This window comes from Diaporthe amygdali, assembly GCF_026229845.1.
Source record: "Diaporthe amygdali strain CAA958 chromosome Unknown NODE_2_length_3802984_cov_64_841326, whole genome shotgun sequence".
Lineage (NCBI taxonomy): Eukaryota > Fungi > Ascomycota > Sordariomycetes > Diaporthales > Diaporthaceae > Diaporthe > Diaporthe amygdali.
The window spans coordinates 1,084,297-1,099,106 of record NW_026517022.1 but is presented as its reverse complement, the minus strand read 5'-3'; the positions used below and the strand labels follow the sequence as shown (position 1 = coordinate 1,099,106).

The window sequence follows — 14,810 nt, the reverse complement described above, 5'->3', positions numbered from 1 at the left end:
AAGTATTATTTATTATTCGTGACCTTTTCCCATCGGGTGGTTGTAGGTGCATCTAGGCCAACGGGAGATAGCCCACGCATTGCAGTAGTGGAAAGCTTAGATGCGCGTCCATAAACTTGTGGTAACTTACAGTAAAGTGCATAGCCTACATTCTATGCACATCCTACGCACTGCCGTCTTTCGCACGCAGGAGTTGTGTATTTAGACTTTTTGCTCAGGTGGGCCCTCATCTTGACAGCTGAAAGTCGAGGCGGCTTGCCTGCTCGTTCCCCGCACCCTCTTCTCCCCTTTTGAGCAAGCCTCCCCTGTGTCGGCAAGGATGTGAGCTGGTTGCCCCTGCAGGACATGTGGTGGAAGCTTTGTATGGGCTGAAATTGGCATGTTGGTCGGCAAATCACACAGCACGGTGGCGTGGTCGACGGCGAAGGGACTCGCGGAAGTCGGGGAGCTTCATCAATTTTGGGTTTGGCTTTAAGTCTGTTCCGTCAATGGACTGGGGGGCAAAAGCAAAAGTGATGGAGCACCTTGATGGAGCATTAAAACGCGTGCTGGTCCCTCTCCCACTCCTCTTTCGCGCGACGCTTGGTTCCTTTTTCATGTTGGATTAGATCCCTCGCAGCTGTTTTATAAAATACACGTGCTCTAATTCACCACAACAAGCACACAATATAATTCCACAAGTTCATTACAGGCCCAACCAGACCAATACATCATGAAGTCCGCCGCCATCTTCACAGTTGCTGCCGCAGGCCTTGTCGCCGCCCAGGCAGGTCTCGAAGGCCAGCCAGCCTGTGCTGTAAGCTTTCACTCTCCTCGTCCCCCTCACATCTCCGTCCGATGTCTTCGCAGTTTATTCCATCCCATCTCAACATCACATCTCCGCCAACAGCTTGCTAACGTCACCTCTCACACAAACAGACTCCCTGCCTCACCTCCGCCATCGCCGCCGTCTGCACCCCAGCATCAGACCAGGCCTGCGCCTGCGCGTCGCAGTCAGAGATCGGCGCCCAGGCCGCGGGCTGCCTGCTGAGCAACTGCAGCTCGGGCGACCTCATCCAGGCCCAGTCCGCCGGCTCCGCAGCGTGCGTCTCCTTCTCGGCCACGGCCTCCGAGACGGGCAGCGCCAGTGCCACCGCCACGGGGACCTCGTCCGGCAACGCCTCGGTCACCTCATTCACATCCTCCTCTGCGTCCGCCACCACGGGATCCAACGCTACCTCCGCCTCGTCTGGGTCCTCGTCTACCGGCTCCGAGAGCAGCAGCAGCAGCAGCAGCACCAGGACGTCCTCAAGGACCAGCTCCGCTTCCGGCACCGCCGCGTCTGGCTCTGCGTCTGCGTCTGCGTCGTCTGCGGCTGGTGCGGCCTTTGCGAGCCCGGCTGTCAGCGGAGGTCTGCTTGGTGGCTTCCTGGCTGCCGTTGTTGCTATGTTGTAAGAGGAAGATTTGCCTCTGGGTTTGGAAGTTGAAGCGTTGTGGATGCCAATTTAGCGACCAGTTTGATGTGATGTCTCGAATTTATGGGAAAAGAGCAACGAAAGGAAGGCAAATATAATTTTGGATATATATATGATCTTTTAATGAGCGCCTCAATTATCGGTGGCAACGATAGTCTAATGTTATCTTGAACGAGCACACGCCGCCGTCCTCTTGTATCATGCAATCCTTGAGCAGCTGTTTGAGATTTGTTCTTGTCTGAGTCCTTTTCATTTCATGGATGTTCCTCGGCTATCGAGCCGTCCTGGAGCTTTCTCGATTTCGACAACACCTCACTCGTCTCGTCCGCCTTCGCCCGGTGTCCATCATCGGGTGTCGACAGTTCCAGGTCTACCAGCCAAGGCGACTGGTGGGGCTTATATGCCACCGTCATGATGGCAGCATTGACGAAGAGCGTCTCCTTGCCAGCCTCAAACGGGAGAGAGCCCTCATCTCCAGGACACAAACTCACGGGCGTGATCGCGGCCCCACCGCCAGCGTCAGTCCTCTCCAGGACCATCTGCTCGCCCTCATCCTCCCACGACTGCTTGACCGCCCCGTAGGCCTCGTGGATGTGGCCGAAGCAGTGGATTCTGGGCCTCGCCCTCCTGACAGCCGCCCACAGCGATAGACAGCCTGCATCGTCGTGGCTCCTAGTCCGGTCCAGCATCCGGTAGGGCGGTCCATGCGTCATGGCCACATCCGTGCCCTCCTCGATCGCGAAGTCGTGGCCGCCCTCGCCGTACTGAAATCCCCACCTGCCGTACTCAGGCGTCCACGCGCTGGCGTAAACAGTGAGCTTGGCGCCGTTAGCAAGCACGAAGTGGTACGTGCCCTCCTCAGTCAGGACATGAATGCCATCCTGGCGGGCTTTTTCCACTACTTCGTATGTCTCGTGCGGTTGGCGGAGGAGCCGCTTCATCGTTTCTTCAGAGAGGTAAGTTCTCCGAGAGCACTTTACAAATTCATATGAGTCTTTCTGGTTTGCAGAGATTTTGAAAATAGAGGCAGGGAGCTCCTACATCTTTCTCCCAGAACTTGACATCCATGCTGCAGTCGTGATTCCCCGGGATGACCAGCTTCAGCGGCGCATCTACTGACCGCATCACGTCGAAGGTGATTTGGTATTCTTTGACGTGTGACATGAGCGTCAGGTCGCCGCAGTGGATGGCCACGTCGGCACTGGGGAGGGGCTTGCGGAATGCATATTTCTGGGCCTCTTCCGGTTTGGTCTGCGGGTCAAAGAGGCTTTTGCCATGGGTATCTGAGATGATGAGAAGGCGGGTCTTGATCTGTGGTGCCAATGCCATGTCTCCGCTGCGATGTGACGGCACCTTAGTTCCTGATTCTTTGAGCAGACTGAAAGTGGGCGGGCAATGAGGACTCACGCCTAAAACACGTGGTAAAGTATGAGTGAGCCGATATATCTATATGAACCACCAAGAAGACGGCGTGTTGGTTCAGAAAGCAGAGCAGCAACAGCGAGTGTATGATTTTGTCACAAAATCAGATGAATGCGCCTGAATCGGTATAATATATTAAAATGAGAGCGGCTGCCTGAAATGTGGACTGGTGAAGTGAAGATGGTGATGTCAAGAAGCCTCTGCCTTCACAGAACAGAGTAAGCTCAGACCTGGAATTCGCCCCGTTGGTTGAGGGCGGTATACCCGCAATCCACCCATGGTTGGCCGTTCATCTTGCAATAAACAGAAGCTGGGGTCAAACTCCACACGCACTTGAAGACCTTCACTATCCCCTTTCCCAATGGGACTCCACCTTGCGAGGCCTGGGGAGTGAGTCCGGGATACCTGAGTGGGACATTAACTCAATAAGACCAAGCAGTCGTGAGAAGGAGAGGGGCAGCACCTCCCGGCTGGCTTACATAAGCGGGCCTGCCAAAGCATCCAGCTGCACCCGTTCGGGCTTGTGAATGCGACAGCTTCCAACAACTGCCACTTCTCTCTTCAGTGTCAGTGTCAGTGACCACTCCCAGAACCATACTGCTGAAGCACCACGATGGCCTCATCACAAGCGCCTCCTGACGCTCCCAGCGACGACAAGGACAACAAAAGCCGCGAGCCCAAGTACGGCGGATACACTCGCTTCGAGATCGAACTCGAGTTTGTCCAGTCGCTCGCGAACCCAAACTACCTAAACCACCTCGCCGCACAGAAGCTGCTCCAGCAGCCCGCCTTTGTCGAGTACCTCAAGTACCTGCAGTACTGGAGCAAGCCGCCGTATCTCAAGTACCTCACCTACCCGGGCCCGACGCTCAAGAATCTCGAGCTGCTGCAGCAGGAGCGGTTCCGGCGCGATATCATTAGTCCTGATTTCGTTGCGGCACTGATCCAGGAGGGTACAAAGGCCGCTGTCGAGTGGCACAAGGAGAAGGAAGTCTGAGAGGTTGAAGCATTCAAATTTGATTGGGGCTTCTGGTATCTATCACAAAGCGAAGCGAAGCACCACCAAACCGAAAAACACCCCCAAACGCCCTGCCATGCAATTGTCGATCTTAGCTATGCGCCAAACCACGCCAGAATCATTCCCTCCAGAAAACCAATAATGCCTCCCACACTCATCGCGTCACGCGGGGTCGAATCACTAGTTCTCCCTCCACCGATGCCCGCAAGTCATGCACTGCGCGGTGTTAGTACTCGAGCAACAAGGTGGGGCAGATTATTGCCGGTTCACGCGCCTTGAAGAAGCTGGTCATGGGCTCATCAGCACTGCGGATCTGGACCTGGAAGAAAGCGGCCTCCTCGCCGTCGCAGCCCTCAGCCGGGCACTGAGCCTTGCCCTTCTGGGCGTTGTCCCATGCGCCGGGCCCGCCAAAGACGTCCTCCCTCTCCTTGCGGTGGAAGACGCGGCGCGAGTAGAGCGGCTCGGTGATGGCGTATTCGTAGGGGCAGGTCCGGCATTCGAGGCGGTTGAGCCCGTTGTCCATGGCGGACACGGTCAGGATGTTTGCGCAGTGGGGGCAGACTGGGAGCGACAGAGGAGAAGGTTAGTCATGTTGCGATGCGATGCGATGCGATGCGACACCATGCGTTGTGCGCCTATGAGGCAGGCAAAGGGAACACTGAGAGGGTTCTTACAGAGCAGCATCTTCGCTAGGTCGTACAGATAGTTGCAATTGAAATGCCCAGAATAGTAATATGCCGCCCGATGATCCGGTGTCACCGTTGTTGCATGGCTGGTTATCACATGAAAGTTGGGTTGTGAGTTAACTTTTTTTTTCACAATCAGTTAAAGTGAGTCTTTCGGGAGCCCAGGTCTCGTCACCCACCCACTCACTCACTACCTAGGTGCCTAGGTACCTAGCGGCAGGCAAGCTTCTGAGGTTGAGGGCCGGCGGCTAGTCACAGGCGCTAGAGCCGCCCACTGCATAGCGCATAGCGACAGCTCAGGTGGGCGTGGTGGGCGTGGTGGGCGGAGGACCCCTCCTTTCACCACCAAGCGCTTGCTGGGATTGAACCCCACGCGATCTGGCCCGGCCGGCGGGGCGGGCTTTTGGGCGGCAGCGGCAGGTTGCTTGCGGGCTGGCGGGCTGGCGGGCTGCCTGGCTGCTTGGTTTCGTCTGTCTGCACGCGTGGCTTTGGTCACTGCCACCTCCTAAACCGAAGGTTTGAAGGGCCCAAAGGGTGACGTCTGCCCAACTCAAACCACGACGCTTATGCTCCCAGCGACACGACGCAACCCAAAATCTCACGCCGCAGCAACACCATCGGTTGGACAACTTTCCTGCAGTCGAGGCGACCACATCTGACGGCCAGGCTCGCATCATACGTGGGCTGCGGGAGCTGTTCCTGAAACCCAGAGGATCCCTCCTTATACTTCCACGCAGGGCTCCTTTACCTTGAGACTCCTCCCGCGCTGTAACGAGCTGTGTCTGCTCACAGCTTTATCCTCACCATGGCACATGAAGACGAACATGATGTATGCAAACGAGAAAGCCTGGCTATGTTCGTCCACTTAGACCATTACTGACACCGCTCCCTCCCCATAGGGCGCCTCCGCAAAGGAGATCCTCATCGAGGCCTGCCGTCGCAACAACGTCGAGCTGATGCAGGAGACGCTCGAGGGCAAGAGCGAGAAGGAGGTCGCAGACCTGCTGAACAACACAACATCTGTCATGGGCAACCACTTATACCATGAGGCTGCTGCCAGGGGAAACTGTAAGCCAGCCATCCTGGACCCCTAACTCTCCCACTTCCTCCCCTGAACACCATCTTCCTCGCTGCTCCTCCTGCTACGATCACATGCCCTGGAGATTAACCCCACGGCTCCCCCGCAGACGAGATCATCGACTTCCTCCTCGACCAGGACAACTTCGAGTGCGACCCCACGAACCGACTGGAGGGCGACACGCCGCTGCACTCGGCGGTGCGGTGGATCAACAGCGAGCCCGAGGCGCAGCGCGAGTTCGGCAACGCCCTGGTCGACATGATGCTCGAGGCCGGGTCCAACCCGCGCGCCAAGAACAAGGGCGGCCTGACCGCCTACCAGCTCGTCGACCCGCGCAACACGGGCCTTCGCGACCTGATACAGAGGCACGAGTACGCCGCCCTCAACAAGGGCGATTTTGTCCAGGGCTCCGGGAGCGCCGCCGCCAGCGACGGGGTCATCAGCGCGCCCTTGCTGGACGTCGACAGCGACGACGACGCCGAGTTCAGCGGGAGCGACGACGAGGAGAGGGCCGAGTGGGAGCGGAGGAGGAAGGAGAAGGCTGCCAAGAAGGGCTGATCGCTAGGCTGAGCGTGTGGACGCGGCGGACTTGCGCATACAGCATCGCAGCTGTGGCTCATGGCGGATGTGTTGAGCCGGCTGTGCCTGGTCACCCAAATATTAGACGGCACACGGGGTCTCTGGGAGGTAAATTTTAGCAAAAGGCGTTTAGTGCAGAGAAATCCATGTTCAAGATGGTCAGGCAACGCCCAGTGCATGTTGTATAATTCCGCTGAAATGCATTTGCGAGCCTTCAAGCCTTTTCGATGTGGCTTGTTCGTATCTCCCAGCTTGGATCCCGTTGTCGGTTTCATGGGGCTTAGCATCACATTCTGATGGATTTGCACCTACAAATGCTATGTCGGAGTTGATGCACATCGGCCGTGCATTTGCATTGTCTTTTTTTTTGAATTGTCCTCCCAACGAGGAGACCTGGCAAGTAGGTAAATAAGTGCTCTGCACAGTGTTGTACGTACAATATGGCTTTTGAGGGACAGCAAGTCAGCGTGTGCATTTGCTGTACGAAGGATATAAGTCCGAGGCAAATGTAGAAATGGATATGAAATCCAATGAAATTCTGCAGCTATTGACATGCTCTAATAGGGTATATAGTATGTGTAAGAAAAGCCAAGTCACACGAGAATGAGAAGCGCTCCAACTCAAACAATGCAGCGGGATGAGGGATCTCCCAGAGTCCGTCTCCCGATATGCCGCAATGCCTCACTCGTAGCTCATCACTCTGTCGTATCACTCATGCAAGGCCCACAAGCCCTTACAATACAACATTCACCGCCAGAGAAACAACAACTGCAACAAACAGCCTGCCAATGAGTCTACCGCCCGCGCCGCCGCCTGCCGCGCCGCCCTGCGCCTCGATGAACGTCACATTCCTGGCCGCCTGCAGGATATCCTCAGACAGGTTCCCAGACGCAGCCCACTGGCTGATCTGGGTGCCAAAGGTGGCCAGGATGTCGGTGCTCCGGCCGGCGGGGCAGAAGGTGACGCCCCAGCCGCCGCCGCCGGGGATGACGAAGGTCGAGGCGCCGTCGTCGTAGGGGAAGCTGTAGGCGTCCGGGCAGACCTTCTTGGCGTGGCGCGCGTACAGGCTGCGCGGGCACTTGTCCGGGTCGTTGTACTTGCCGTCGCAGCAGTCCTTGGCGCTGCCCGTCTTCTTGCACGAGCTCAGGCACGGGTCGAACACGGGCCGCGGCGTGCTGTCGTCCGGGTACGGGTACACGCCGTCGCCCGGCTTGGGCGGGTCCAGGATCTGCAGGTTCCACGGGCACCAGTGGCCGACCTTCTCCGAGGTCTGCCTGGACTCGTACGGCATTGGGTATGTGTCGTTGGTGAAGTCTGTGCCCGTCCGGTTGGCTGGGGACAGGTAGCCTGTCGTTGCGATGCAGGCTGGGTTGACCATGTTGGGAGGTGGCTGTTGGCCGTTGGGGTTCGGTTGGTACTCCATCGCCAGCGGTAGGTTATACCCATCGACAATGCTGATGTCGACGAAGTTCTGGTTGTTGCCTACTCCTCCGGAGAGGAGGATCTCGGCTAATGTTGCTGGCGGGTTGCCCTGAGAGTCGTGTTAGTCGTTATAGAACCAGGTGAGCCAAGGACAACTCTCCTCGATGAGGCAGATGTCCAAGTAGTTGGGACTTTGACTCACGGATGCTTGTGTGCAGTCCATTTGCCCGCAGCTGCCAGTTGTGCAGGTCAAGACGCCGTCTGACGGTGATGTGCAATTCGTCCGCCCCCATACCCGCCCATACCAATCTGACCCGACCTCGAATGACTTGTTGGCACCAGCTGCCAGCTCAAAGCCACCGGTGCCAGGGCCCGTGCCGGCCGTTGTATAAATGCCCGGCCATATTGTTTCCCCGCAATTGTTGGTTATCAACAGAGGCACGGTATCTTGCCATAAAACCATCTTCACGGTAAAGGCTGTGTGAGGATGTGATATCCAAGGTCGTGTATCTAAGTGGCTCTTGTATAGATCTATGGGGTGTGGATTCTAGATCTTCGCGGTCGATATATGTGAGACAGGAAATGATATGCGGTAGTGTAGCTGAGACTTGGGATCAAGATCAGACGAGAGATATGTTTCGAAACAGATGCAAGCAAAGGGAAGTCGACAAGAGGTCTTTGATTGATGAGATTTGTACAACAAGCACTCTTCCTGGATAGATAGATAGCCAAACCTCGCAAGATCATCGACGTGCGTCAATGGCTTGATGGCCATTTAAGCAGCCGTCGTTCGTCCCAAACGCCCAGGGACGCTGCCATGGTTTCGTTTTCTCACGCTCTTACTGGCGGGATTGATTAGAGCCATGTCTCTGCCATGGACCCTCCCTGGCGTTTACAGCTGGGGTGGAGGATGACGCATTGAGCGGTTGGTTTTCCGGATTCCAAGTCAGCGTTCCCTTTTAAGGGCAGCATTGGCCGGGGGGGTTTGTCGCGCCAGGGGTGGCTGATTGGAGACTGAGCTGAACAGCGTTTCAGTGGGCTGTGATGCAGGGGCCGCAACTTGGTGTGAGTCTCTCGCTTGGCAGCCGCTGATCGAGCGCCAATTCAGAAATAGGTTGGTCGATCCACTCCCGTGAAGACCCTGGAACCAGGCCTGATGTCATCGAGGCTGGTCTGGAATTAAGAGAGGCCATCACGACTTGCACAGACCGCCCTAACTATACACCTGGGAGGAAAACTTGGAATGTTCTAAACCTTAATACTCAGATAAGCGGAAGACCTTGTATCTACTTGCGGTATCTTGATTTCAAGCAAGCACGTTCTCCCTCTGCATATATAGACTTCTCTTCTTGTGCAGTATTCTTCTGCGAACTGAGAACGCGAACACGCGGACATTTAAAGGATTATTTGTAGTTGAGCCTTCTCGTTACCTGATATACTTGTAAGAAACAGAAGGCAATGTTCACTAACAATATGCATTATTTGTTGAGACTGTTCATATGCAAAACGAAACAACTGTATCTTGATAACAAGTAGGAGAGATAACATGTGCACTGCGTTGCAGACAGAAGGATGTCTCATCGTTTGCTGAGAATACCAATGGTTCCTACCACGTACTAGGTGACATTAAGCTGTCGGTAGTACAATAGCAACACATTTAGGTGCTCTATAGTCGCGGCGGCATTGAATATGCTCTCTCCAGAAAACTCCACGGATTTTTCTCGCGTCAAAATTAGTCTTGTGTGTACATATCTCAAAGGCTGGATTTCTGGGGATAATACCGCACTTCACAGCTGACATAACTTTTAGTGTGCTTGAATACTGGCTATTAATTCCAACTGACCAGTCCTGCTTTTCACTGACCCAACACAAAGGCATCAACGATCCTTTCTAGCGGGCGACAATACTGGAAAAATAGCTTCACATCCAGTATGGTCCCCAGTCAGTGTGTCCGTGCTGGAAATTTTCAAGAATGCCGTTTCAAATCCGATATTCCTACCCACGTACAAGATGCCCGGATGGCAAGGAATCGTTTGGGACTGTTGTGGTTATTCCAGGTTTGTATCCTTTTCGCGCGCCAAATCGCCACATCACTTTTAATTAGACAATTAGCCGCCTCAACTTTGTTATAAGTATCAAACTCTCGCGCCGAAAGCCCGGCACCCAACCAGAGGTAGAGCAGCGGAAATCATGGCAACCAACTCCCTGTCATATTCCAACCTCATTAATTTTGTGTTGCGATGAACCACTGTGATCCCATTTATATCGCCCAAATCTGAGTATCTAAAAGCAAGATTGACCAGAATAGAATTATCATCACAAGCCTTATGGATTGTCACAGTTCCAGACACTTAAATCAGTCACTGCGTAACGAAGTGAAAGGGGGCTTGGACAGGACGGGGGAATTCCTCGATTGATACGAGAAGGTGACTGAGGGTCGGGTTTAAAATGTAGTTCTGGCCCAGATTGGTGACCCAGATTGGCTCAGCTAAGTTGATATTAAACAAACTCAAGTGTATATAATGAGTTGTCTAGGTTGTACCTCCACAATTATGACTGTTTGCTTCCAATTCTCATGTCTCATTAAAAGCTGCTCACACATCTTGTACTCTGGTAAAAATGAAGACTAGTAAAGCTTGTGGTGCATTTCAAGGACCATGTATCCCTCGTGCCGCCCAGTATAGGCGACAATTATGAGCGGCTACTGCTTTAAGATAGAACAACTTTATAATAGAAGTCATGTCGAGACGCTCTAACTAACACACCGAAGATACTGAGACGGTTATTGGCGCTCAGGACTTGCTACATTTTGAGAACCTTTAACAGCCTCCTTTCTTAGTGCGCTATGCAAAGTCTCAGTCAAGGCCTCGATTGAGCTAATGACTTCGTAAATCATATAGTTAACGATTCGGTTTTTGGTTTTGAGATTTCCGTTCGCACACTTATGTACTTAGTATAGCTGACGAAGGACGACAACATGTGAATTTGGCCGTACACTCCTCATGCTCCAACCCCTAATAGGTCCGCGGATCATTGAGCCATGATCGATGCGTTGAGCTAACTTAGGGGTGTTCGAGAATGGTTTGGACAAAGACAGTGTCCTTGTAAGACTATCGAAGTCGCGCCATGCCCCAGGGTTGATATAAAGGGGAGACGTACAAGAATCCTTTCGCAAGCTTTCCTGTACGACCTCGTCAGCTCGTAGGTATCGAAGAGACTGTCTCCTTCCTGACTCTGCGCCCACAGAAAGTGTTAGAGTATTTCGCCATCTTCAGACCTAGCAGGCACTCGCTGCCATGATCTGCGAGGCACAGGGTTTCAAACGGTGCTGAATTAGACTTAGTAATTTTATTCACATGTAGATACAGCGTTTGTATCTAACTAGTGTTACACAATTGAAGTCTACTATGCTTTCACCTGGGCCTTGAGAAGGTGATCTAAGACCAAACCTGAGCCAGACTGGCTGACTATAAAAGTAGCTCATGGTGTGCTATCACCGCGACGGGCCGGTCCTTAGTAGAACTTAGGAGCGCACTCTGATCGCGCCGTTCCAACCCGCTAGCGATCACCGAATAGACAGACCCAGTGCGGGATTCAATGTTCATACAGCAAAATCTAGCGATATTGAAAGCTCGCTTAGTCACTTACATCTGGCAGGCACTGAGCACATCATCGCAATCATTGGAAGTTCGGAAACGCTGTGAGCTTCTTTGTCATTTCGGCGCTCCCTAATACAAGATTAGACTAAACATCTAATGCGTTAGCCGCTGCTATAACCCTGCCCCCCTTCTCGCTTGTCAAGACTCTCTTTCTTTTTTTCGTGTGTAAATGGTGGTCATGCCTGCAGTCGTGGTATCAATCGCCTCAGCCAATGGGAGGGCCATTCAAAAAGCAGAAACCAAATCTCGAATCCTCCCAGCAACTTTGAGGACGGGGAAATCCACATTCCAGATGTTTCGCCTCTTCCCTCGCCAGACGTCAGGAACTCGTCACTCGAGTCCACGGCATCGCCCCTTCTATCTGAACCTCGCCCTGCAACGGCCCATAACCTCGCCTTGGCAGACTAGCTCGGCACTGAACTCCGAGCCGTCGAGCGTGAGGTAGATGTCAAAGTACACGCGGTAGAACGTGCCTTGCGGTGTGTCCATGCGTTCGAAATCCTTCTCCAAATTCTTGCGCGAGAGATCCGAGGTAAGTGTGACGACCTCCTTGATACCTGGAGCAAAGAGTCAGCACCGTGTAAATGGACCACAACTATTAATCGGCAGATGTATGAGGGAACTTACGGGGATCCTTAGTGTACTCCGGGCAAACGTCGTCGTCACAAGCATACAGGATATCTTCGTACATGAGAGTCGCCCCGGGAGCGACTTGGCGGAAGAAGGAGACTTTAACGGGCTCTCCAATCTTGACTTTTTGACCCTTTTGCACGAAAATCTGTCGCGTGAATTTGCATCGATCCTTGCCATCAAGTGACGGCACACGGTACGCCTCTGGGTGGTATCCCTCCTTGAACGGCTGCAGGGTGGCCATGAGGTAGTGTCTCCGCGCAATACGGTGAGTGATAACACGCTCTGTGATACCAGCAGTGACGGCACCCTTGACGATGGCGGCGACCGAGTCCATAGGCCGTACGACCTTGGACTGGAATTGCGGAGGCACGTGCAGCTTGATTTGTTGGAAGAGGTACTCGGAGGCACCGAATCCACCGACGACCAGGATGTTCTGTAGTGCCCGGTTCTGCGCTTGGATTGCGATGATCTGGTTGCGCACAAGCTCGAGGATTCGGTTCACCACAGGCTCGAAGCACTGCAGAATCTCTTCGTTGGTGAATGTCATGTAGCCCTCCTCAATGCCAGCCTCGGGGAATTCGGCCTCGATACCCACATCCACGGCCCACTTTTGCCCGTTGTTGCGGAAGTCTGCCTTGATGCGGTTCTCGAAGTCCATGATGCACTTGGCGTAGACGCGGCCTGCGGTCTTGGATCCGTCCGGTAGCTTCATCTTCCTGATCTTGGTCCTTAATATATTGCTGAAGTTCCGGTTCAGGGCGGTCGAACCGCAGGAGTCACCAGATCCGGCGGTGCACTCGGCCACCGTGAAAGGGTTCTCGTCTTCGACCTCGTATGCGATCAAGTCGACGGTACCACCACCGCAATCCACGATGAGCAGAGCATCATGCACCTTGAGGTTGAGGAGACCGGTCTTTGCGCAGAATAGTGCAGCGGCCTCGGGCTCGGAAACCAGGGTCAATCGGTTGTCGTTCTCGTCTCGAAGGAAGCCGGCCTGGATGGCAGCGGCTCTCGTGGCAGCCTTTCCAGCGTCGTTCCAGATGGCGGGCACCGTCAGGTAGTACCGAATGTTCCGCTCCTCTCGGTTAAAGACTTCGCCCAGGGTCTTCTGCAGGGCTGCCCGCATGGCCTGGCGGAGCTTGAACAGGTAATCGGCGGCGACATCAATCTCGGACTTTCCTGGTGGCAGAGGTGGCAGGTTGATGGGGTCGATATACGTATTACCGGACAGCATCAGCTGCAGCTTGAACCACTCCACTTTTTGCACTCCTGGCTTCGGGTACCCTGTTGGTGCGAGGGCATCGGCGATATCGGGGCCCCAGCCAACAACCTTTTGGTATTGATCGTAGTAGAGCACGGTAGGGATCTAAGAAATGTGTCAGCTTTGAGGCTGACGCCGACGCTCTGCCTCGTAGCCTGCCTACCTTTTGCTTAGTGTATGAACCGGCACCTGGCCATTCTGTGATGATGTCCTCCTTTGCCTCGTTATTTGTTGCGAATGCAAATGCGACACCGGAGAAAGTCGTGCCCTGGGAGATGGTGTCAGCAGAGTGGACCTCCAGACTCAAGACTTGTCCATGCGGGTCGAGGTGCTTACGAAATCAATGCCAACAATCAATTGCGCCTTGCTCCTGCTGTTGCCCTCGACCTCGGCGGCTGGTCGAGTGTATGCGGCGGTCGGGAGATTCTGGCTAGGGGGAGGGCCGTAGCCTCCGGCGCCGCCAGTGTAGCCTGGCGGGCCTCCGGCGACTGGCGGGCCGCCTTGCATTGGTGGAAGCTGAGGGGGGTAGCCGGCGACTGGGGGAGCTCCGGTGTTGATGGGTGGAGGGCCACCGACCATCTGCGTGGGAGGAGTTCGAGCCTGTCCTGTAGAGGGTGGGAGGCCGGTGTCAGTGAGGAGAGTTGAGTTGAGTTGAGATGAGCAGAGTTGAGTTGGTTGGGGGCGGGGAATTGGGTGTATGTAAGTACGCGAGCAATTGTATTGGGCTGGGTTGGGTTGATTGGTGAAGGGATTAATAGGCTGGGCCCTGGGGCTTGGGGCTCTGGGAGGGGGTCTGGAGGGGGAGGGGGAGGGGGAGGGGGAGGGGAGGAGACCCACCAGGATACCCAGCTGTGTAGCTCGGTGGCCGCTGCCCTTGGCCAGGGTGGTTCATCTGGGGCAGGGACTGCTGCGAGGAGTTGGAGGCGATGGAGGGAGCTTGTCCAGCGGGTCGGACGTGTGATGGGGGAGTGCTGTTGTGGATGGACGACTGCGACGAGCCCTGCGGCGGGGGAGTGCGACTCTGGCTCTGCGATAGGTCTGGCGACTGAATGCTTGCGCTCGATTTGCGTTTCGCAAAGCCGAGGTGTTTCAAGCGGGAATTCAGAGAGCTCATAAGGGAGGAGGAATGCAGGAACGATTTAAAGAGGAGGGGGGTACTGTATTAAATCTTAAAAGGGACGAAACCCAAGGGTGGCACGATTCAGCCGCCCAGCCCAGAGACGGGGGGAGTAGGATGCGAGCGAGGGGGGGCGAAGGACAGGCAGGACAGTTAGGTAGGACACAAGTACAGGACCCAAAGGGTAAAAAACGAGGTCGGCAAAACGTAAAACGGTAGGCGGCAGGTGGCAGGTGGCAGGTGGTAGTGTCCTCGGTCCTTGGGTGGTGCTCAGGTTAGGTTAGGCTGGACTGGGTTGGCTTGGGTTGGCTTGGGTTTTTCGCTTTTGGTTGTGGGTGAGGGCGGGCGAGAAGTAAATCGAGGGCGCAGGATTGGGGGGTGGAGGTGATCGAGTGAGAAATTAGACAGATGCAGGACTGCTTCGTTTGCGGGTGCGTTGTGCGTTGCTCTGCGTTGCCGTTGCGATGTTGCGTTGCGTTGC

At 54.7% G+C, this 14,810-nt stretch overlaps 7 protein-coding genes across 7 annotated transcripts; 3 read left to right on the top strand and 4 right to left on the bottom strand.

The window, feature by feature from the left end:
* Window positions 1–712: 712 nt before the first annotated feature.
* J7T55_011689 (uncharacterized protein) lies at window positions 713–1,434 on the top strand (the record flags this gene model as incomplete). The annotated part of the gene is made up of 2 exons (XM_053136499.1): window positions 713–796; window positions 919–1,434. The coding sequence occupies 2 exons, from the start codon at window positions 713–715 to the stop codon at window positions 1,432–1,434; spliced, it is 600 nt and encodes a 199-aa protein (XP_052999495.1).
* A 274-nt stretch (window positions 1,435–1,708) lies between these two features.
* On the bottom strand, window positions 1,709–2,783 carry J7T55_011688 (metallophosphoesterase domain-containing protein; the record flags this gene model as incomplete). Its single annotated transcript, XM_053136498.1, has 2 exons — window positions 1,709–2,428; window positions 2,496–2,783. 2 exons carry the CDS (start codon window positions 2,781–2,783, stop codon window positions 1,709–1,711), a joined length of 1,008 nt encoding a protein of 335 aa, XP_052999494.1.
* A 706-nt stretch (window positions 2,784–3,489) lies between these two features.
* J7T55_011687 (SOH1 family protein) lies at window positions 3,490–3,873 on the top strand (the record flags this gene model as incomplete). Its single annotated transcript, XM_053136497.1, has 1 exon — window positions 3,490–3,873. One exon carries the CDS (start codon window positions 3,490–3,492, stop codon window positions 3,871–3,873), a length of 384 nt encoding a protein of 127 aa, XP_052999493.1.
* Window positions 3,874–4,120: 247 nt separating this feature from the next.
* J7T55_011686 (DNA-directed RNA polymerase III subunit RPC10) lies at window positions 4,121–4,417 on the bottom strand (the record flags this gene model as incomplete). Its single annotated transcript, XM_053136496.1, has 1 exon — window positions 4,121–4,417. One exon carries the CDS (start codon window positions 4,415–4,417, stop codon window positions 4,121–4,123), a length of 297 nt encoding a protein of 98 aa, XP_052999492.1.
* A 968-nt stretch (window positions 4,418–5,385) lies between these two features.
* On the top strand, window positions 5,386–6,216 carry J7T55_011685 (nkyrin repeat protein; the record flags this gene model as incomplete). The annotated part of the gene is made up of 3 exons (XM_053136495.1): window positions 5,386–5,409; window positions 5,480–5,648; window positions 5,768–6,216. 3 exons carry the CDS (start codon window positions 5,386–5,388, stop codon window positions 6,214–6,216), a joined length of 642 nt encoding a protein of 213 aa, XP_052999491.1.
* Window positions 6,217–6,970: 754 nt separating this feature from the next.
* J7T55_011684 (uncharacterized protein) lies at window positions 6,971–8,122 on the bottom strand (the record flags this gene model as incomplete). The annotated part of the gene is made up of 2 exons (XM_053136494.1): window positions 6,971–7,768; window positions 7,862–8,122. 2 exons carry the CDS (start codon window positions 8,120–8,122, stop codon window positions 6,971–6,973), a joined length of 1,059 nt encoding a protein of 352 aa, XP_052999490.1.
* Window positions 8,123–11,675: 3,553 nt separating this feature from the next.
* J7T55_011683 (uncharacterized protein) lies at window positions 11,676–14,326 on the bottom strand (the record flags this gene model as incomplete). Its single annotated transcript, XM_053136492.1, has 5 exons — window positions 11,676–11,875; window positions 11,946–13,317; window positions 13,376–13,480; window positions 13,549–13,817; window positions 14,050–14,326. 5 exons carry the CDS (start codon window positions 14,324–14,326, stop codon window positions 11,676–11,678), a joined length of 2,223 nt encoding a protein of 740 aa, XP_052999489.1.
* Window positions 14,327–14,810: the final 484 nt, after the last annotated feature.